General features: G+C 41.6%; 2 protein-coding genes across 8 annotated transcripts in view; both read right to left on the minus strand.

Annotated features, from left to right (window-relative positions):
• Positions 1–16322, minus strand: part of edc4 (enhancer of mRNA decapping 4) — a 29612-nt gene extending 13290 nt beyond the window's left edge. The window contains exons 1-24 of one of the 4 annotated variants that reach the window (XM_084554719.1): positions 15905–16322; positions 13468–13627; positions 13274–13385; positions 12824–12923; positions 10905–11091; positions 10565–10712; positions 10238–10342; positions 9087–9199; positions 8895–8978; positions 8685–8780; positions 8153–8249; positions 7801–7981; positions 7607–7673; positions 7005–7096; positions 6617–6801; positions 6088–6167; positions 5415–5547; positions 5026–5321; positions 4643–4873; positions 3791–3892; positions 3536–3679; positions 3007–3043; positions 2028–2175; positions 1629–1784 (exon numbers count right to left, since the gene is read on the minus strand). In XM_084554719.1, the coding sequence (XP_084410845.1) occupies positions 1629–1784; positions 2028–2175; positions 3007–3043; positions 3536–3679; positions 3791–3892; positions 4643–4873; positions 5026–5321; positions 5415–5547; positions 6088–6167; positions 6617–6801; positions 7005–7096; positions 7607–7673; positions 7801–7981; positions 8153–8249; positions 8685–8780; positions 8895–8978; positions 9087–9199; positions 10238–10342; positions 10565–10712; positions 10905–11091; positions 12824–12923; positions 13274–13385; positions 13468–13627; positions 15905–15992 (3142 nt within the window). In that variant the 5' untranslated portion in view covers positions 15993–16322. Of the gene's footprint in view, positions 1–1628; positions 1785–2027; positions 2176–3006; positions 3044–3535; positions 3680–3790; positions 3893–4642; positions 4874–5025; positions 5322–5414; positions 5548–6087; positions 6168–6616; positions 6802–7004; positions 7097–7606; positions 7674–7800; positions 7982–8152; positions 8250–8684; positions 8781–8894; positions 9003–9086; positions 9200–10237; positions 10343–10564; positions 10713–10904; positions 11092–12823; positions 12924–13273; positions 13386–13467; positions 13658–15904 lie in introns of all 4 variants that reach the window. The other 3 variants (XM_084554718.1, XM_084554717.1, XM_084554716.1) reach the window with 3 other exon arrangements.
• A 781-nt stretch (positions 16323–17103) lies between these two features.
• On the minus strand, positions 17104–22116 carry nutf2 (nuclear transport factor 2). 4 transcript variants are annotated; one of them, XM_084554931.1, is made up of 6 exons: positions 22027–22116; positions 20450–20556; positions 19223–19294; positions 18770–18868; positions 17914–17979; positions 17104–17840 (listed from the first exon to the last, which is right to left on the minus strand). In XM_084554931.1, exons 2-6 carry the CDS (start codon positions 20543–20545, stop codon positions 17826–17828), a joined length of 348 nt encoding a protein of 115 aa, XP_084411057.1. In that variant the 5' UTR covers positions 20546–20556; positions 22027–22116; the 3' UTR covers positions 17104–17825. The 4 variants fall into 4 exon arrangements, with proteins under 4 accessions (XP_084411057.1, XP_084411054.1, XP_084411055.1 ...); XM_084554928.1 differs by having other exon boundaries at positions 17104–17979; XM_084554929.1 differs by lacking the exon at positions 22027–22116 and adding an exon at positions 21670–21806 and having other exon boundaries at positions 17104–17979.
• Between the last annotated feature and the right edge of the window lie 306 nt (positions 22117–22422).

Raw genomic sequence — 22422 nt, forward strand, 5'->3', positions numbered from 1 at the left:
AATTAGAGCACGCATTCAATGCTGGAGGGACGAAAAGAAAAGAAAAACAAGACGGGACCGTCTACGTCTCGAATTAGAGGCCAGGAGAGGCGACGGTAAGAAATAATCTCTCCAAAGACTGCTTAATTTAGTGTCTCAGTCCAACACACCTAAGCTGCTTCTGCTATATTAAATGTTAGCTACACATAAGGATGATCTCAAAGCACAGTAAACAGAACATTTATTGATCTACAGCCAAGTGTGCACTTAGAGATTGTCCATTTTTATCCACAGCTACAAAACAACAGTGCTAAGCGATGATGATGACGACAGACATTTTGTTGAAATCTATAAAATGAAGGAACCATTTCAAAGTTTAAATGTTACCTCGTGGTATTATTCGTGACAAATATTAAGATTTATTCAGTGTAGACCTATTTGTTGTTCATTATATTCTGATTTTAATCAGCAAAAGACAGTGTTGTGTTATGATTTAACTTCAATAACTTGTGCTGATTCTAATTGCAGCCGTATTATTTATCTACAAACGGCCGCTCGCGTCCCATCAGAGCATAAAATTAATGGAAATCTAGGTCTGTTTGTGCATAAACTCTTCTTGTCCAACACAGAACAACAACCAAGACAAAATTCACTCTAATAAAGCAAAAATACTGACAAAGCTGTCTTGTTTTTAAGGTCCGAAATTACCAGGATGTTCTCTATTGATCGATCAGCCACAACATTATGACCACTTGTGACAATTCAGTGTTTTGCTGGGAAACTTCTGGACCTGGCATTCATTGGTGTGGCTGTTACTTAGACACGTAGCACCCACCTAGACCAGACCAGACCAGACCAGGCACCCCCACCCCATAGCAATGACACTCCTTGATGGCAGCAGGCCCCTCCCCTCAAAGGCCCCCCACTAACAACATTCTGTTGCTACTCCCAGAGGCACAAGGGAGACCTATACGATATTAAGAAGGTGGTCATAATGTTATGTTATCAGTGTCTAGCAGTTGTGCTGGTGTGGTAGGATGTTTAATTTTTAACGGCACATCCATTTTATTAAGTCTCTGTTTAAGCTCATGCTTTGCAGCAGATGTTGGGCTTGAACCCAAACATATACTCCTCAAACTGTGATCCACTGTGTTCAGACACCTTTCTATCAGAACCAGCATTAACTTCTTTTTTTTAGCATTTTGTGCCACAGTAGCTTGTCAGTCGGGTCAGACCGTACCAGCAAGCCTCCACACCCCACATGCATGAATAAACCTGTCACCAGTTCACTGCTTTTCCTTCCTCGGACCACTTTTTATATGTCCTGACCACTGCAGACTGGAAACACCCCACAAGATATGCAGTTTTGGACAGTTTTAGTCACTCAAATTCTTCCACTTGTCTATTTTTCCTGCTCTTAAAATTTAATTTGAGCACAAAATGTTTACTTCCTGCCCAATATATCCCACCCACTGACAGGTGGCGTAATAACCAAATAATAAGTACTATTCATTTCACCTGTCATGTTATGGCTGATCACTGTATGCTGCAATATGTTAATCTATAATTTATAAATGTAAAGTCTTTATTTGCGTAGCAGTGAACGGCCCACATGGTGTGTGTGTGTTCATGTGTGTGTGCGTCCTTACTCTGCGGGACCGTCTTCTTCATTTCATCCCGCAGCACTTTGTCCATTCTGTTGGTCAGAACTGATCCGAGGGCGTGGCTGAGCTGCTGGCTGAGCTGCTCCTGAAGCTGCTGCTGGTGATTCTGACTCTCCGCCAGCACTCGTTCTAGTCTGCGGTCTGAGGTCGTGAAAGGTCAAGGATGCTCACAAGAATATGCGGCAAACATCGGCGTTAACCAGAGAAACGTCGCTGGCTATCATGAAAGAGAAAACAAGGTGCTACTGCTTTAAAGACTTTAAAGAGTGAGGTTATTTTTCCAAGAGATCAAATACATTTTTAAATAATTGTTCACAGAGTTTAATGTGTACAGTCTTATATAGTATATAAATACTAAATGAGTAAGAAATGACTGAAGGATACGCTCTTGTTCCTGGTGGTTTGTCAGGACGTGCTCCACCTGAGCCATAATGGAGCTCTGCATGGTTTCAATCTGTCCACGTAGCTCAGTTAACTCCCTCTGCTGGCTACGCAGCAGCATCAGCAGCTCGTCCTGCACCTCTGCGTTAAACTACGGACAGGTGGAGAGAAAAGTTAAAATAAAGGAGATCAAACATGACAATAAAATATTGTATAAAATATGACACATTATCAAACGTCAACAGTAAATCACATTCTTGTACAATCCCGTTTGTGAGCACATGCAGTAGAGTAAGTTTATTCTTCTTACAAGTACCACTGTGATGGGCAACTTGCAATGTCACTGATTGATTTTCTAATCTTTTCTAACAATAGATATTAAAAAAAAAAAAGCCTTAAAAATGTTTTATAACATGTGAGTAATTATTAAATGGATTGTTGCAGACAGTTTAAAAAGATTAAGACTTGGAATAAAAGTACATTTTAGTTAACAGAGGTAACATAGATAATTGTGTGATAGAAAAATGTGCTTTAGCGAGAGAGTGAAAGGCTCTGCACGCCCATCCAGATGTTTTCCACATCAAGGAAAAGCACAGGTGTTAATTGTAACGTTAATTTTAGATCGGTCCTTCTGAAGACGTGACTTTCGCTGCCTTAAAAATGGGGCTGTGTTTATCTTGTTTACGAAAAGATTTGCTGGGCGTTTCTCAGTATGCGTTCTTGTCCGCTCTCGTCTCGTCGGTCGCTGCTCAATTATCAATCTGACCAAGTTAAAATGCCCAGAAATGTTCTTGCCCTGCCCATGCACCAACCAAAGACACCTTCACCGCCACTGCAAGGCCAGCGGGGGACGTAACGAGGATTAGTTCCCGAAAGAATGAGTCATCCAAAGATAAAAATGTCTTTTTTTTAACAAACATTGTGGCTCTCCATCTACATTACGGCGCTATTACAGATGTGTATTTTTTAGGGATCAACTTACCTGAGCAGAGTCCATTTGCCTGGCCTGAGATGATTCACTGTTGAGAGGAGAAACAACGTTCAAATAGCTTTTACACTCAAACCAATGAATCAAGTTCGGTCTGGTTCCTGAAAGCAGATTTAATGGAGTTCTGCACTGCATTAATGCATAAAGACTATTTCGGTTCATTAATCATGTTTTCTGAACGATAACCATTCCAGTCATGTACATTCATGTATTTTGGGCTCCAGAGGCTGAGCTCTAATTTAATTATGTTGAATTAAATCAATGGATGGTCTGAGGGGAATGTAAAATCATCTTCTGATGCAGCAGCATCTATCACTTACACATAAAAGGCTGCCAAAACATTACCATTTCTGAAGAAGCTATCCCAATCTAGACACAGAGAATGAAATTTAAGGCCGGGCGTAATTAGATATTTAAGCAATCAGACGTCCAACTAATGTCTTGATGCCATATTTCTATTTTCTGAATGAGTTCCTGTCTTAAATCACAACTGCACAGCATTCCTAATCAAACACAGACGTACCCGTCATCTTTCTTGATCTTCCTCTTTACTTTCGGTGAGCCTCGAGGTGAAGACTTCCAGTCCTTCACCGGTAGTCTGTGAGAAGAGCGAGAGCCGCAGTTTCCAGAAGATGACGCCAGACTGGCCACCTCATCATCAGGGTCGCTGAGTCGAAAAACAGAAACAAAACGCGATGAAGCAGACATGTGCCACGTGCTCTTAGAAATACTAGAAAGCACAATAATGTTTATGCCGTGGTGTGTTCACCGAGGTTACCTCTGCTCGGTGCCGGCATCCTGACTGTCGTTCTGTGTGAGGTGATAGGAGCGTCGATGGTAAGGTGAGCTCAAATGTCTCTCCTTCGACTCTTCTCTTGAACTATGGCATAAATTAGAACAATTACACACTTTTTCATAAATGTTTTAAGGTACGGACACACCAAACCGACATCAATTGACAAAGGCTTGACTGTGTCTGGACCAAATTAAACTGTACTTGAACACGTCACAGACATTCCAGCCAATGATCAGCTGGTACATCTGCTGCGTGAGAGGGGATAACTCTTCATACCAGCAGGGGGCAGTAGACTTTATTCGTCATTCAAAAGGGGAACACGTTACTATTCCTAGCTAGGAGGCTCGGAAGAAGCTGTCCTCTCCTGAATCACGCTGACCAGTTCAGGTCTTCAGTTTATTCATTCCAGATCAATCTGGCCAGGGGGTTGAATTTGCAAGGTGCAAAATTTATATAGAAGACATTTGCTGCAAATTCTCAATTAAATTAACTGCTATTCCTAAATTGTCCACTAGGTGTTGCACTGTTTTAGTAAGAGTTGCAGACATAACAAAACACAAACTCCGAACTAAACAGCAGATTGAAGCAATGTGCTGAAATTACACTTTGTTTTTTCTTGAGAAACTTCCGGTTGTTGATCAAATGTTTTGTAAACTAGAGCCATAGACCCTCAACAACAGCTGGACAACAACTAAAGGCTGACCATCAGTTTAATGCGGCACGCTGCTTAATTTCAACACAGATATATAAAAAAAAACAAAAAAAAAACGCCGCTTTAAAAATATCAAAGCGATGATATACGCAAAAAAAATACTTATTTGTGACATTACTCACCAGTCTCCAAGACCGTTGTCCCTGAGACTGTTCCTGGTTTCCCTGGTGATGTCTGGGGCAGCCGGCCAAGACGTGTGGCCAACGCTGCCATCTGATGACCCTCCTCCCGCTCCGGGGTTTTCCTGCGATAACGCGTTCTCAAGTAGAGATGGAGTATGGCTGAGTCTGGGCTCTGACTCTACTGCCCCACCCACGGGTCCGTCTGCTCCTCCGAGTTCGAGAGGCAACAGGCTACGATGGAAAATATAATTGGATGATTTAAAGAACGATACAGGTGTTTTTGAAATCAAGGGAAGGAAGATGGTATATAAAAGAACATTTGAACAAGATTAAACAAATAAAATATATATAAAGGGAATCAAAACGTTGCTTCTTCAGCATACCTGTTGTTGTTGGCAGTGCGTGGAGAAGTCAGCAGGTGCAGAGCGGAGGCAGCAGAGGCCATGCTGTCCGTCTGGAGGGCAGACAGAGATAAGGGCTCCAAGCTGGGCAGCAGTCCACGCTGAAGCTGCAGCGTCTGGGAGGCGATCTCCGGCATGTCCTGGGACATGGCAGTGGAGGCTGAGGAGATGACGTCGGGGGACCGGGCCCTCGTCGGAGAGCCTAGCGGCGGCAGGAGAGGAGAATCCAGGACCTGAGGGCTGTCGAGTGCCAGGGGACCACTAGGGGATGCCAAAGCCTGGAAAAGGGGACAAGTAGAGTATATATTGAAATAACTTGAGAAATTGATATGAGGTTACTAGAAATAGTGTCAGAGAGTGTCAGAACTTACCTGTAGGTTCTCGAGTCCAGGCAGCAGCACAGCAGAAGCAGCTCTGGGGCTGCTGGTGGAGGCAGAGAGAGTCAGACTACTATTGGTGCTATTGTCTGCTCTGTTAGGACTCTGACTGACATCGTCCATAGCTCTGTACACAAGCAGACGGACATACTTATCATGCATGTGACTAGAGGTCAAAATAGAGAACAGGCATCCGAGTCTACAATCAATATCTAAAACCAAACACTATAGAAAGACATCGGAGAAAGAATTTATGTATAAAGACTTTAGTTGCTTGATAATAACCAAGAGATAACCAGTAAGATTACTGATTAAAATTGATCTTGTTTTGATCCTCAGATGTTTAGTTTTTTTAAATACACGCCATTTCCAGCATCTCCCCATTACAAATTTAGCCACAGTTACAAATCTGATGAGACTGCACAACGAGATGAGTCCAAAACACGAGTCACGGCCCTGAGAGCTGATTGGATTATAAAAAGAAATATGATGGCAGAGAAGTGCTGCGTAAAAGCAAACCCAAACGCAAGACGTGAAACTAGAGGGAAAATATTGTGGAGATACCACAAACCTCTGGAACCAATGACAACATTAGTTTTGTGAAAACCTCTTTCATAACCGAGGGAATTACAACCTTAACCCTTCAAAGCCACTCAGAAAAGCTCACCTGTTGGTTGAGTCAGAGTTGCTACTGATAGCGGTCACTATGGTCAGGCTGCTGGCGCTGCTGCCAGGAGATGCAGGTACCTTGAAGATGACACAAAAAAAAAAAAGTCTAGTCAACAAGTGTAGTGTTTGGAAAGTAACTTCTCAATGCTAGTTCTCTCAGTCGAGCAGTGGGACACCTGGGATTGAAGTCTGTGTTTCACTAATACGATTAATATCTCCCTGCATCTCAGTCCGACAGGTCAGAAAGTTCAGTTCCTACTTTTAAAGTGTAGGTTAACATGTGTATCGACATGTTACAGGATCCTGTGTTTTGAGTGCTGCTAACAGCAACGACGTGGGAGGAGGTCCTATTTATGGGGCGAGATGTTGCCAGGCAACGAATAAAAACATACTTGACACATAGTGTAATTGCTGAAGCTGTAGGATTTCCAGCTGTCACTGCTCGAGTGAAACGGCTCATTTTCTCCGTTCATGAAAGACGGGAAGTGAAATTCACTCTGTTATTTTTTTTTTTTGAGAGTTCGTACCGAGGTGCTTGGTGTCATGAAGGCGTCGGGGGTCATCAGCTTGGGCATCGCTCCGCTGCTGGCGGCAGAGTTCGACAGGAAGTCAGAGGGAGCGGGAAGCGATGGGATCTTCCTTAGGTCGGTCTGGGAGCCGCTGCCCGAGTCCTTGTCAGAGCTCTGGTCGGTGAGGTGGTCTGAAAACCCGGCTGGAAAAAACACAACACGCAAAGAGAACGTCAGCATGTTTGAAATGAAATGTGAATTTAAGGGAAGATGTAAGGGAGAAGAAAGTGGAAAGCAAAGGGAGATCAGAGCAGGAGCTGAACATCTAAACATAAAAATATCTCATTCCCATGGACTGGGATTAATCTTTTAACAAGTATAAATACTGTGGGTTTATGAATCTTACCAAAGCCGTCCTGAGAATCAGAATGTGGAAGGAACCCTGGAGAACTGGAACCAGCACTGGGTTGAAACAAGATCTGGACATCCTGCAGGCTCCTGAAAACACACACAACCGACAACCAGGTATAACTGCCTGCACACCTCCACCATTATGCAATCACAGCCGCCACACTGATCAGACAAAACACACAAACTATACAGTGGAGTCCATGCAGCCACGTTTAATAAACACATGTTAATGCAAACTGGGGCCTTCCTGTGAAGCAGTTTGTTCCAAAGCACACACACCCAACAATGGGAAACAATGGCATTTGAAACAGCAGTAACAGTTGCAGACACATGTATATGATGCATGATCAAGTTTCGGCAGAAAGCTTGATGACAATAACTTTTATTTTTCAGTAACTTGATGAACAAATGCTATAAATACACCGGGGCAAGTAAACATACCCAATTTAACTGCTCTTAAAGTTATTTTCACATTTACAGGAAATAATTACACATAAATAAAAAGCTACTCCTGGCTACTTGGTGTGTTATACTCTTGACTTCCTTTATAACATGAATTGTTCTAGGGGACACCAGACACTGAGACAGAAAACTTACTTGGTGTGGACACAGAAGAGTTTAATCTGGATCCCAGACTTGGACTCTGTTTGTCCTTGAGTTCCCTCTGGATGAAAATAAACGCATGAGAAATAATGGAGCATTAATTAGGAACGTTAAAATTAAACATCTTTTTTATTTTTTTTTTTTTTTTATACAGTACATTCTTGGTGCGTGTGTGGCCAGGTACACACCTGTACTCATGCTCTCGCTCTCCTCCTCCGCTGGGAGGACCTCGGTGTGTCGCATTCGGCTGTGGCTCACATCCCGGACCCCGAAGCTGAGCACGGGGTGGGTGAGCAAAAACTCTGACACGGCCGTGAAACCCGCCTTTCCTTTATCCAGGTCCTGTCGCAGCTCCATCACGTACAAAACCTGGCACAAGGACAAAATCAGCCAAATATTAGGGCAGGTATAGGACGGAGAGGACAAGAATAGGGGGAAAAATATTGTATTCGTATGTAGTGAGTATTTAAGCAATAGTATTGGTAGAAAAAAAAAAATCTGAATATTCCTTTGCTGCTGAGCAGAGATCACTGTACGAACCTTCCTCTGTACGTCGGTGAGGATCAGATACTCAGAGGAGAGATCCAGACTGGCCTTGAGACTTGGCAGAGTCGAGTTTAACGGATCTGGAGAAAACCTGTGAGAGGAAAAACACTCCACAATTAGAACTTTTATATTGTGTTGTTGCTGTGTTTACATGGACACAGGTATTCCACTAATTATTAGAATAAAAATGCCTCGTGTTCAGAACGTACTGGTCTGACAGGAAGATGTTTTCAATTAGACTGAGAGGGGTGATGTAAACCTTTTATAAATCTGGTCAATAGATAAATATTAGCTCCTGATAACCATGTAAACACTTGATCTGATGGTTTCTCTCTAGTTGGAATAAATCCAGTCTCTCTGAGCGTGTCTGCTCCACGTGAGGTCAACATGAGGTGATGAAACACAGACAGAAACACACCATGCTAGTGTGGCTCACTATTACTGCTGGCCATAGAAGTTCATAACATTTAATCAATAATAGGGAACGAAAATGATTGAAAATTTGAAATTAAACTGAAGGAATAACCTGATTGTTTGTAAACAGGTCCAAGAAACAGTGCACCACATCTTCAGCTCCTGGTTCTTGTCTGCTCCGGTTATCAGGAACCTCCAGAAAGGAACCCTACAAACAGAAGCAGAAGGGACCAGAGGTGACGAACGAGAAGATAATATAGATAAACTATAAACAATGTACATGTGTTGTAAATTTCAGTGAAAGCTGTGTGTGTACACTCACTCTGGGTCCTGCCGCTTGTGGTTGTCGCAGAAAAGTAGACAGGAGAGGGGACGTCCTCCGTGTGGCCGCAACTCATGGAGACACCTGGACGACACAGAGGAGGGAAAACTGAAAGAGTGAAGAACAGATAGGAAGAGGGAAAACGACAAAGCCGGACAAAATCAGCAACATGGTGTCGTCCTGCTTGCTCACCTGGGCTTGTCCTGTCCCCCTTCTATGTATATCTGCCAGAACTTGATGTATCCGTCATGGCTGGCTGTGGCTAACACCGTTCCGTCTGGAGACAGTGCGCCTTCGCTGACTCGCTGGAGGGACACACATTACACAATGTACATGAGCATTAATGTCAATAATTTACAGAGTTACTGAAGAGTAATCCTAAAGAAACAAATGTCAAACATATCTCTGTTCACTTCTTGAGGATATGATATCTGACAGTAGATAACTGAATTCCAGATATATCGTTGTGCAAAAGCAAGAGACTGAAAGTTGGCGTTTTTACTTGGGATGCCACAATTCTCAATACAATATTCAACCGTTTTGTGAGACCTATTGAGCCTTGTATTTCTCTTCAAATGGCTGAGGAAAGGCCTCTCTGCAAGTAAATATCCAGATGTCCAATAACTATGTTCTAAAGTCGGAAGAAGCCGACAATACTGATGTCAGATTTCACATATCACTTCAACATGGCGAGCTGTGAAATTAAAGCTGTGAGTACAATTAAGAGGAAGAGAAAATGGTAAACATCGGTTCTCTCCAGGTACTCCAGCTTCCTCCCACCGTCCAAAGACATGCTGGTTAGGTTCAATGGTGATTCTAAATTGGCCGTAGGTGTGAGTGTGAATGGTTGCCTGTCTCTCTGTGTTAGCCCTGTGATAGACTGGAGACCTGTCCAGGGTGTACACCGCCTCTCGCCCAGTGACAGCTGGGATAAGCTCATTCATTCATGCCTTCTAAACCCATCTCCTGCTTAAAAAATGCCCAGTCCACTTTACAGACTAACATTTTGCACATTTTTCTGCAACAAGGTCATTCCCAATCACTTTGAAACAACTTACAAGGGTATTTAAAACTAACTGGCAGAAGCACAGAGCCTTGACCTCACAGGCAAACGAGAGTTAACTCGCAGTTAACTTGCTCTAAACTCATCCCCCGTACGAACGCTAAGAAAGCAGAGTCAATGAATGCAGGCGTCCACAAAATTGGTGACCAAAATAAATAAGGTGTCCACTGAACCGTGAGCTAATAGTATCATTTCATCCCCTGTGTTTACTTTGAAGTAAACATGACAGTATTTTCTGGAACACGGTCAGTAAACTCTTGAACTGGACTTTTACTCCTACCTGAGTGTGTCCTTTGATTGTGATGAGGCCATCTTTCAGTTCTGTGGCATCAACAGGCCAACTTGTGTTGTTGGCCCTCAAGACTTCCAGGTCCCACACCTCGGCCTAGAAGAGTAAAAATAGAGATGAAATGTTTGTTTGACTGGTGTAATTTATGCATTTTAACTTAAATACAAGACTGTATTAATCTGACATGAGTGTTCTTTCTTCTTTCTAAAGCTGCAAAAACTAAAAAACTTTTTTTTTTTCAGTATTCAGTATTAAAAGTTTCCGTGTATTTGCCCTTTCTGTGCATTTTGAGTCCATTTCTGTGTAAAACCTTCATACCCTGTCTTCATGTAGAAGGGCCAAGGTCTGGCTTGTGTCATCCTGGTTCTCTTCATTGTCATCCAGGATGAACGGGCACCAAATTAGGCGACGGTGGGAGTTCAATGGGGTGTCTTCTGGTCGTCGGATATGAACCACTATCTGATCTCTGCATGGAACCAGAGTTAAGGAAAGTACAGTACCTGGGGGATTTGCTTCTGTAAAGATGAGAGGTTTGTGTACGACCAGTGTGGTTAATAATGCTTCAAAGCACTTCTAAGCATTCATATTCACTCTCCATACACTTTAACGTCCTCCCACGCTTTCTTTTTAGGTTTCCCCTACATGTATGTCAGGATACAGTATCTTGCTTCCAGTGCAGGTGAGCTGCCAGACCATCAGGTTGCCCGCTTCATCTACACAGCCCAACAGGGAGGAGTCGAGGTGGGCGAACGCCAGGTCTGTGACGGCCCCGGTGAATCCTTTGAGTAGAGAGCGCTCAGCGGATTCCACACTCAGGACACGAATCATAGCGTGGTTGTTGGCTCCTGAGGAAAGAAATGTTTCTTTTAAAGACGAAGATAAACCAAAGGAGCCTGTGGCATTACAGCAAAGAAACACATCACAGTATCCACATGTTAAAACTATTTTTTTTTGGAATGAGATTTGCAAAGAAATCTCTCGTTACTAGTGAATTATATAGAATAATAACTGATTGGCCTAGCAGATCTTTGCTGGGCTCGATTTCCAAATATAACGACGGCCAACGAATATTTTGTGAATGGTGTGACTGTATGTTGGCTTCCAGGCTAGAACGCCAGAAAATATGCTTAATTTGTCAATATGCAAATAAAACCATATTAACTTAAAGCCTGGAGCAAAGCCTCAACTGTCTACAAAGCCATACGACCCCGCAGGTAACTGTCATATGGTTGCAAACTGTTCACAAAGTACTCAAAGTACATAAAGAGGTCCCAAAAAGTATTTGAACAGTTAAACTATCAGCAAACTTCCAAGACGGCTTTTCCATAAAGAGACGGATGTACTTCTGCACAGCAGACACGTTTAGTCATGTGATTTTGGTTCCTCTTCTTCCTGTTTCTTTTTTTTTTTTTTGGCAGCTGTGACGTTATCCAGCCACCACTAAAACACAAGAGGAAGACGATGTTCTGACGCTACAGGGATGTGGTTTTGGTTTGTGGCAGAAATAAATAACTACAAAAGATCTGATTAACATGACCCTGGATTGACCCGACACTGATAAATACACACAAATGCAATTTATCAAGCCTAAAACTTAATTAAACTTAGTGTTAAAGCGTTGAACCACAGAGGAGCTACCTGTATGAACTTACACTTTAAGTTACCTCAGAATTGTTTTCTCGAAACAACAAGGAGCGAAAATGAGTACGCTCAGAGGAAAAGGTCAACAGCTGTTTGTTTGCACAACAATGACACAAGATAAGAAAAAGAAATCTATCTTCTGCCTTCCACAGTTTGGCATATTGTCTAAAGCTTGAAGGAGGATTTATGACTGAGGACAAAGTGTGTGCAGACAGATCCAGAAAGACAGGCAGCAAAAGAATATGACTGAACACAACTGAATTCTCAGAAACTCTTTTCTCTTCAATTAATATGTTGAATGCTAGCTCAATCAATCCTTTGTCAAATTTGATGCAAACCAACCAAAAACGACTGCAGAAACAGAACGTTATCTCACTGCAGTATACTGGTCCAAACCACAGAAGCCATCTGTTTTGAAAATATTTTTGAAAAGTCCTACGCGGCCCTCCCAAATCCTGACCTCAATCCGAAAGAGCACGTATGCGGACGCGATGCTTCAGCGTGGACGAACTAAAAGCTTTGCTGGCAACCAGCTGTTACAGAAACTGGTTGACTCCATGCCCAGACGTTGTCAAGCAGTTCTGAAAGCTAAAGAATGACAAACCAAACGCTACAAGACTGCAACTACGTGGTGTCCAAACATGTTCTTCATCTCTTTGTCTGGAATGTTTTGCTTGACCAGTGCAGCGATACCAGCTTTCTTTGACGTAAATGTCACATGCTTTTAAGTTTTGTTAACTACTGCATTAAAATTCTTCCGTATGAAAGTGTTGCTAATACTTTTTGGGACCATATAATTCAGCTGGACAAAGGGCTGCCTTATATGAAACATTCACAATGACCAAAAAGAAATTATACATTATAAAAAGCACCGACATCTAAGGATGGTTGTCATTTAATCACTAAGATAATTAATAGTAACTCCAGGACGCTCACCTCTGATGGCGTAGGCCAGGAAGGAGTTGGACACGGCTATCAGCCTGCCATAATAATACTTGTGTTCCCAGTCGTACTTGGCAACGGGCTGAATCTTCACCTGGAGGAAACACAAATTCACCAATGAAAAGATAAATTATCTCAGAATAATAATGGCTTTCTGTAATCATGAGGCTGTGGCACTCAAGTGAAAATATCGTTTTAAATAAATGAATGTTGACTTTGTTGAACTGATCACACAATGAAGGACTATTCAGGTTGTGAAATAGGAGTGCAGAGATCTTTCAAAAGCAAAGCAGCTTGTCACTTTAAGAACGTAAGCTCAGTCCCCTGTGTTGAGTCATCACAGAGGCAGGTTTTCATCGATATAAATAACAGCCACAGACCCTGACTCTCCGAATTTCAAACAGAGACGGCGCCATTTTGTAGCCGACGTGTTGAGTTTCTTACCTTGTTGCTGCCTCGGGCCTTGCTGTTGATGCTGGCATCTTGGCTTGCCACAATCTCCACATTGTTAGAGGTGATGGGGATGCAGGTTGACCCGTCGTCACCAGAGAGACAGCTGAAATTACAGCATCCTCAATTTAGATTCTAAAAGACTCCACAAACATTACATCGCTATGGTGGTGAAGTGACCCACTCACATTTTCTTGCACTCCTGAGCGCAGCTCATATCTGTAGAGATGGGTCTGCTAGTTTCTGACATGGCCGACCGATCAGTGCTCCCTAGCAGCCCAACTCCCAACAAGCCGTTCAGCTCTCCGTTGAAAGATGGCTTCCTCTGGCCTTCACTTGACTGGACATCTGAGAAAGACATTGAAAGCAGGTATTGTGCTGAGTGGCACAAAAAAAAGAGTTTAAACACCTTGAAAACAGGTCATCGTCATCTTATTTAAGCATTACAGTGCAAAAGAACTAGACTTTGAGCTTCAAAGCAAATTTAGTGAGGCAAACTCAAAGCCACGTCATTAGGGGCCATGCCACTGTTCTCTCTTTACCCATGTGTCATTCACATTTTGATTATATTTTTACCTATTAGAAGACTAAAAACTTAGAATACAGCTATTCAGTAAATGTGCATTAGATTTGTTTTCGTTTCAACAAAAATATTAGCCTTGTTCCTTGCCAACGTCATTTAAATTATAGATGTAGTTATATATTACACAAAAATTTGGAAAATCCAGGTCAATATCAGCAAATTATTACATTCCATAGTTTCATAAATATTTATATATGGGAAATATGGTAGATGGTTTACTATTAGTATTATTTAATTATAATTTAATGAGTGTGCTCAATTGGTCTTGACCAGTCCTAAAGCCCTGCTTGTGTGCATGCTGGCTCACAGCTATTAATTACCGGGACACGTAAACAGAAACTGAGCCAGATGTTATTAATCACAGCTGCTATTTATCGTTAAAGATGAGAGAAGATATCTTCTCATGCGCTTGAGCACCCAAAATATCCAAAGTTAAATAAACTGTTAAAAAAAAAAAAAAAAAGATTCTAATATTAGTACCACATTAAGTGTTTGATACCCAGTGGTTAACAGGGTCATCTATTACAGAACCAGATGCTGCGCAGTGTATGAGAATGTCTCCCAAAACAGTGAGGTCAGGGACAGGGCAGCTATTTTATTATTCACCTGGGAAATTAGTCTCGACGATGGCTTTAAATCAGACTTTGGGTAAGGTTATAGTATTGATACGATCTAAATATATTTTTGCACTGACAAGGCAGTTCATACATTGTCCTGCATTAATTCTTATCTTCACAGAGGTTTTGGTGTTCAGAATCTGTTTAAAATATCTGAGAGATGCTGATTCAGCCGTGTTTTCATTTTGGAGGTTTGCAGGGCTATTGAATTCAGTGGGCTAGGTTTAATGACAGAAACACTTTAATACAATACAGTACAAGTAATACAATACAACACCACAAACTCAAGAATGATCATATAGTTGAATTACCACGTTTCTAGCACGGTTTCAACAAATACAGAACTGTTTAGTGCAGGGCTGTTACATTAGAATGCATTTCTTTTCACTAGTGTACCTGACGAACCAGCAATATCCTTAATTTTCTAAGTATTAAATGTCCTCCATAGTCTATGCTCCTGTATTTATATAAAAAGGAAAATATAATATCCAAACTACTCCCAACTTTTCTGCTCTGACTGTCCCATTTCAGTGGCTATTAACAAAACAGTTTCAGCTAAACACAAAGAATATGGCGTGCTCTCGACCAAAATAGGAATTATGAAAATTACTATGATGTTAAAGTAGATAAAGTTGGCTCGGGGGCAGGGATGTGTAGCCTATAGCACACCCGAGTTAACACTTTTAAGACACCTGCCTTATTCTTTTACACCAGCTTCCCCCAAAACCCGTCCATGTCCCTGGTACGGTACTTTATATATATATATTTTTTACGTTTTCTAAATAAGCGAGTGTTTCTGCTGAGCAGGAGCCAAAAAACAAACCTGAACTGGCTTATTCAAATTAGGCAAGAACACCGACCTTCTACGCAGTTTATGGAGGCTCAAGCTAATTATGGATAGCATTGATATAATTCAGGCAAAAAACAAGATAAGTAGAGATTAAATGCACTGTTTTTGATTCATATGAGAATATACAGTTGAGTAAATGTTTTACAGTTTTCCCCGCAAATCACAGTAGACGAGGCAGGTTTTCTACACCAAAGAATAGACTGAGACAGAGGCTAGCTCGCATGCTAGCTAACGCTGAGGACGGCTAAATACTTTCTAAACGTAGTTAGCCCGCAAACACTACGTCGAATTTGACCTCACTCGTCGTTCCGTTGAAAATGAAATAGAAATAGATGTGTGAATTTACTGACATTAATTTTGTGCTTCGTCATACAATGTGGCGTCTTTCGTTTCGCAGGTAGTGAAACTGCTGTTGGGCTAACTTTGCTCCAGTTGAGTTAGCTTAGCTCAGCAGCGCGCTAAGCCAGATCACATTAGCAGGGCATCAGCGTTAGCTAGCTAGCTAGCTAGCTAGCATTCCATTAGCTCTCGCGGCCTAAACAGCGCAGCCGCTTTCCATTCCCGGTCCAACTTACCGGCGCTGTTCCCGGGACGGTCGAGCTTGAGGATGTCCCGGAGATGCTGGGTCGCACCCTCGATATCGATATTAGAATTGGACGCCATAGGTGAGGGAAAGGGGGAGACTGGGTTAATTTAGGGGGAAGAGTATGATTTCTTGTTTGATGCGAAACTGTCACTGTTCACCCAGAGCAACCGTCTAAACTTCCGGTGTGTCCGTTCCGTTGATTCCGACTTGTCTCCGCGTGTCAGGTCATTGGTTCCTACCTTAAAATACAGCGAACACAGCGAGGCATAAAATATCGCCCTCCACAGTCAGTAACACTGACTGCTAGACATTTTAACTCCTTCATATATTGTTATATATAGGTTGACTTTACATATCAACCTCATGACCTTTAAATGCCGCCATTCTAGCACAAATAGACAGATAGATAGATACTTTATTGATCCCGAAGGAAATTCAAGTATGCAACAGTTTGAAAAATCCCACTTCCATAACCTAACAGTTTAGTTTTAAAGAGTAGAGTAGTTGTTTTGTTTTTTCAGTTATTTAAGTTTGGTACAGCAACTATAAATGTTCCTTGTACCTTTAATATATTCTTATTGTTTTACCCCACTGCTTTTATCAAATAAATTACTCCTCGAGGATCAATAAAGTCTTATCTCGGTCTGGCAATTCATCTTGCATTTATATAGCACTTTATAGTCACAATGACACATCTACTCATTTATTCACACACACCGCTGCCAAGCACTGGAAGCAACTCAGCGTTGAGTGTCTCGCTCAAGGACATTTCAGCATGTGGTCCATGTACGGGGGATCCTCCCCACCCTTCATGTTAAACAATAAACCGCATGACTTTACAAAATGTCACAGTAGAATGTGTGAATGGTTGAATTTTAAACTGTCTGAATTCCCCTGTGGCTGAGTTATGTGATAATTTAACTTTTCCAACATAACCCACCAGCTGATTCCTTAAACCAGTGCCGTTTTAAATCTGTATATCTCACTACATGGGTTCAAAGACTGTTACGACACGAACGGAGCAGACAACACAAACAGAATGCTCAACTACTGATAACCAGTTCAATTAACGAGGCGTCTATGGATCCAATTTTGATTCATTTGGATGTTCCTGTGCATTAAGTGACACATATAACATGTATACAGAATTTGCATAAAGAGCAAGTGGGAAGAAATAAGGCAACACCATCAAGAAAAAAAAGTTCAGGTTTTATTGTGTATCGTGGCTGTAGTCCATGGTAATTGCCAGATGAGAGAAAGAGAGCGAGAATGTAGGACTGGAGAAAATAACACATCAAACTTCATTTCCTCCATGATTCTTTGGCTTGCAAGAGCAAAACCGGGCATGAGAGAATGAAGCACAGCAAAGTTAACAGTTGTGTATAGGAAGATAAAACTCGAGTTAACACACTGAGGCAAGCTAAAGTAAACACACGAGTGGCATCTAAAAACAAAGAACACAACGAGTCGGCGCTGAAGAGGCCGACTCCGAACCTGAACATGGATCTACGAACCAGTCAACAGCAGTGCTAACAGAACTCAGTTGACAGCAGAGGAGTCAACAGTAAAGAACGGGTTAGATGGAGTAAAGAAGAGTAGAGAGCAGAGTACGAGTTAATGGCGTCGGTCAGCGGTTTGTCCATCTGGTGGCTTGAGTGTAGACATTGTAATGAGGGGCTCCCAGCATCATGCAGATCAGCAGAGTGGCAGACAGGGGCGTCTGATTGGTCGGCCGGCTCTCAGCAAAGAAACACGTCGCAGTTCTACGGGCTGGGCTGGGCTGAAAACCCACCTGGATGAGGTTCAGTGACTGACATCTAGAATCCGGTGTTTGCGGGAGGGAGGGATGAGCGCTCTCTCTTCTCTCCGTCCTCAACTCCTCCCTCCACACTTCATCACACAAGTGCCCTTCACCGTGGCCGCCCCTGCCCACCAGAGAGGAGATGCAGGTTAACCAAAGTTGTGAATGGCCAGCCTGAACATGTCATTGGTGCACACCCATGAGTCGTTAATGTTCTTCAGGAGGAAACTCTGATGGAAACCCATGATGAGGTCTTCATCTGCCTGCAGACACACAGACACGGGAGAAGATCAGGACAAAATCTGATGTGCAGTGATTTAATTATCCGTCTAATAGAGCCTTATTAGTGTATTTTAACAACTCCCTGGGAAGTTTTCCTGTAAAGAGATTCTTTGTGGACTTCCTAAGAAAACTACTGAATGTATTTCAAAAACCAAAACACTTACAAACATTTTTTTTTAGGGTTGGATCTTTGAATCTGCGTCGTTTATATCCATGTTTGATAGACTACTTCTTCTGCTGGTTCATTGCTGCATTTCTTGGTACATTACTCACGCCGGCAACAAACTGGACTTTGATTGCACAACTTTAAGGGTGTAATTATGATTTGGCTGAATTGTGTTTCACTGAAAAGAAAGTGCAGGGGGGAAAAAAAGGCTCTAATAAGAACAAGCCCCAATGAAGATATCATCCCTGAGCTCATCATGAAGCAGTCACACGGACATTAACAGAACTTTGTTGACAAGTCGCTTATCTGTTCCAGATAACAATTCTTTTGTTAACAGAAAATAACCTCAAAAACAATGTGAATCTCTGTCTCTTTTGTTCTTTTGAGCCTTTATTAAGTAGTTTTAAGTGGACAGAGACTGAAAGTAATGAGGTGAGAGAGGGGATGACACGCAGGGAGTAAGACTATACACTCAGTTTATGGATGGATGGGGTGCCTGCTCAACCAGATGACATATAGAGGTACCCCTCTCTAGTGCGCGATGATTTAGCAACCAAATTCTTGGCCGCGACATTCCTTAAAACATGAATGATAGTGCAACTTACTTTTAGCTGTCCTATAACCATACTCAAGATGCAGCTGTCTGGAGTCGGCTGGTGGTCCTGCGCCGTTATACTATGCGCTATTTTTGTGAAGGGTAGACTCTGGCGCGCACACATACAGAGGAGAGATATACGAGAGGAAGATTAACACAGCTGGATCTGACAGTGAAAACATTTACCCAAGACTGTGCTAAACTATTTGCAATGAAGGAATGTCTAAATGTCATTATAAGGTGAGGAAATTAAACTTAGATCTGTCAAAAAGCAGCACCTGTGAGTCCATAGAAGCCGATTTCTAAAAGCCGAACACTTGTCATTCCCAGTCATTTAAATTTAATGCAAATTTGCACTCACACAGAACGACCACTAATAAGCAAACCAAGGTGCAAATAAAGATACTGGATTATGCTGCGAGTCAGATATATATCAATAAGTAGCAAAATAAAATAAACTCACTGTGAGTTTCTTGACAATTGCCTCTTTTCCCTCGAACTGCTCTCCTTCCCATGTAAGGCATGATGTATCGATCTGCGTGGAGCGACGGACGGATCAGAGGAAGAGAGTGAGATGCAGATTATGTTGAAACAAAGGTGGTAATTAACCTGGATTATTATTTTAGAGGAAACAAAGGCATTTTTGTATATTTAGCCTAGCCCGCTGACTAAAATGGGATTGTCAAAATAACAGATAATTAAGTTCGTACAACATAATACAATTCAGTTGTTCTAGGGCGGGGTGTCTCTACTGCTTTCCTAAATCGATTCAATTATAATTCACAAGGTCCCAAATTGATTAAATAACTATTAATTGTATTAATTATATTTCAGTTTTAAACCAATTTTACTTAAATTATGAAAGATTTTCCAAAGATCTGTGGTATCTCCCCAGTATTCTACCTCTAGTTGTACCTTTAATAGATTCTCTAGCATATGGATTTGTTTTTGCACAGCTATTGTCGTCTGTCGTCATACTTTTTTTTTTTTTTTTTAAATCCAATCATCTTCCAGGTCTGTTGGTGCTCTCAGGGTTGTAACTGCTGTCTGTTTTGGATCACCCTTAGATGCGGACTAATCTCACTGCACAGCGAGACTTCTAATGAGAGGATGCAGGACATGCCATGTATTTAAAAATCTATCCGGGGATTTTACGAGCCGATATCGTATCTTTCAACTGGAGATCCATTTGAATTGGAAAATCAATTTGCCTAAACAGTACTACAGACTGCAAAATAAGAAAACACAATTCAATCAACAGCTCCCTCGGTTATTTTAAACCCACGCTGAATATCAAAACCTCCATTAAGAGAGAGATTTAGCGCAGGACTGTGATGTTGGAATGCATTAGTTATAACCACTAGACCTAATGAACCGGCAAGTGAGAGTAGATTCATTGATAATGTTCTGATTTTAGCCAACAACAACAAGACAGTGTCAAGCCTCCTAATTATGAATCTTTAATGGCTAACCAACAGAGCCAATTTAAGATCACAGACAACCTGGACAGATGCTCCAAGCCTAAATAAATAACTGTCTAAGTAAGATGCATCTACTAAACACTTATTTTAAATTATATAATTTTAATTAATTGCCATACCCTTGTAGAAATCAGTTCACTTTGACACTGGAAGAGAGAAAACATCCGAGAGGGTGAATACTCCCACATTTACAGTTAAGTCATACTCACATAAATGGCTCCAAGCTGCGACCTGTCAGAGTCAAACACCCGGTAGTAGTGCTGCACGAAGCTGGATCCTATCTGCTCCCACAGAGGCTGGTCCATCCTGAATCACCCTGCAACACACACACACACTGGGTTTTGAATAACAGAAAATAATAATAATAATATCTGGGTGAATATATTACAAATAAAAACAACAACAACAACATTCGTTTCAATGCAACTTCAAAGCCACCAGATCTCAAAAGATATAGATTTTAAAAGGGACATGATAGTCCCTACACAGCATACAGATTCTGTTGATGGGTTTCCAAAACTCCTTAAAGACCACCTTTCTCCAAACAACATACCTTTCTGTATCTCAGGGATTTTTACTTCTCCATTATGCCATTCTGAAAATATCTGTTATTTTCAAGTGTAATAGTTTCCATTCAATCAATTTTCTATTCAACTTTGAGTTTTTAACTGTAAATATATCGTCTACTTTAAGTAATATCTCACTTGCACCATCTGTGTTGCCGTAACAACTAAACTTCACCTTGGGGATACATCAATACAAACTCATTTTTTAAGATAACCTATAAATCTAAACTGTGGTTTGTTATGCAGTGAGTATATAAGAGTATATCCGGAGATGATGATAATGATGATATGTATACGAAATCCAGTGTATACTCTCATGCTGTACCAAAAGAGGCCTCGGGGGCCAAAATAAACACCGACCCCACACGCACTTCCTCTTGGTAGCGTTTCATTACATTCTCTACGCTGGTGACAGTTTAAAAACAAACAAACAAAAAGAAAAGATGGCGGGGGCATGAAATCTCACAGAGGTTTGAAGCATTTTTATTTATTTATTTTTTAAATGACTTCAACTCAAAATGTCCTATGCTGTGTGTTGCCGAGCATGCCGTTACCGCTGCGTCCGCTCGGGTGACACTATGACAGCATAAGTCATGTGCTCCTCCAGAACGGTTGTTGCTGGAACAATCTGAGCGCCCTGGCCGTTAGCATTGAAATCGAAACATATTAACACGACTACCGACTAGGTAGAAGTAGTTCTAGACTACCGTTAATATAATTAAAAGTAGACAATGAGAAACCAAAACATGCTACTAACGTTAAGAAACGGAAAAGCCATTTTTTAAAGCTAGTTCACGTTAGCCAACTTGCTGCTACTAGCTTGTTGGCTGTCATGTTTGCTAACTTAGCTTGTGTTCATATACCTAGCATGCCTTTCCCGCCGGCTAATGTTAGACGTCTGATAAAGTATATCTCCTGTTAAGTAATGGGCAGCCTGGCAGGCGTTGGCCTTTTCACCGGCTGCTAAAAATACCCCGTCTCCTCCAAGTGTTGATGCCTCCTGTGGGCCCGCGCACACAGTTGTGGTAGCCCGGAGCAGTTACCCTGCATAGGCGTGCCCGACGTTAGCCCCAAAACCGGCGCGGGAGCCGCCATTTAATAACTTCTACCGCGTCATGCTTCTTCAAATATCAGACTAAACTGTCGCTTTTAGTTTCCGGGCATGTTTCCATTCACTATTTTTTGTGAGGACTCACTAAAAACTAGTAATGAAAACTTACCGTTTGCTAACGCCGAGGCCGGCTGCACGATGGCACAGTGCAGTGTCTGCTCTGCTACGAGGGCACGCACGCACGCACGGCCGTTTTTCACCGCAGTGCATTGTGGGGATTGTGGTCTTTTTTTATATATGAATTCCTACACGCTTCAAAGTTTGAAAAACTTTAGTAGAAATAACAACACAAACAGACTAAAAAGAGCTGATTTACGTGTTTTTTGAGTTTTTATTATTAACAAAGTTAGAAAATTACACCATAAAATACTGCATATTTTATATTCAACTAATTAATTTAATTCAAAATTCAAGTTTGTCAATAACAAATGCTCTTTTTAGAAGACTGAACAAGAAAATATAATTAATCTTTTTTTTCTGATTGTTAATTTTGTGAATTTAAGAA

Source organism: Chelon labrosus (assembly GCF_963514085.1).
Source record: "Chelon labrosus genome assembly, chromosome: 11".
Lineage (NCBI taxonomy): Eukaryota > Metazoa > Chordata > Actinopteri > Mugiliformes > Mugilidae > Chelon > Chelon labrosus.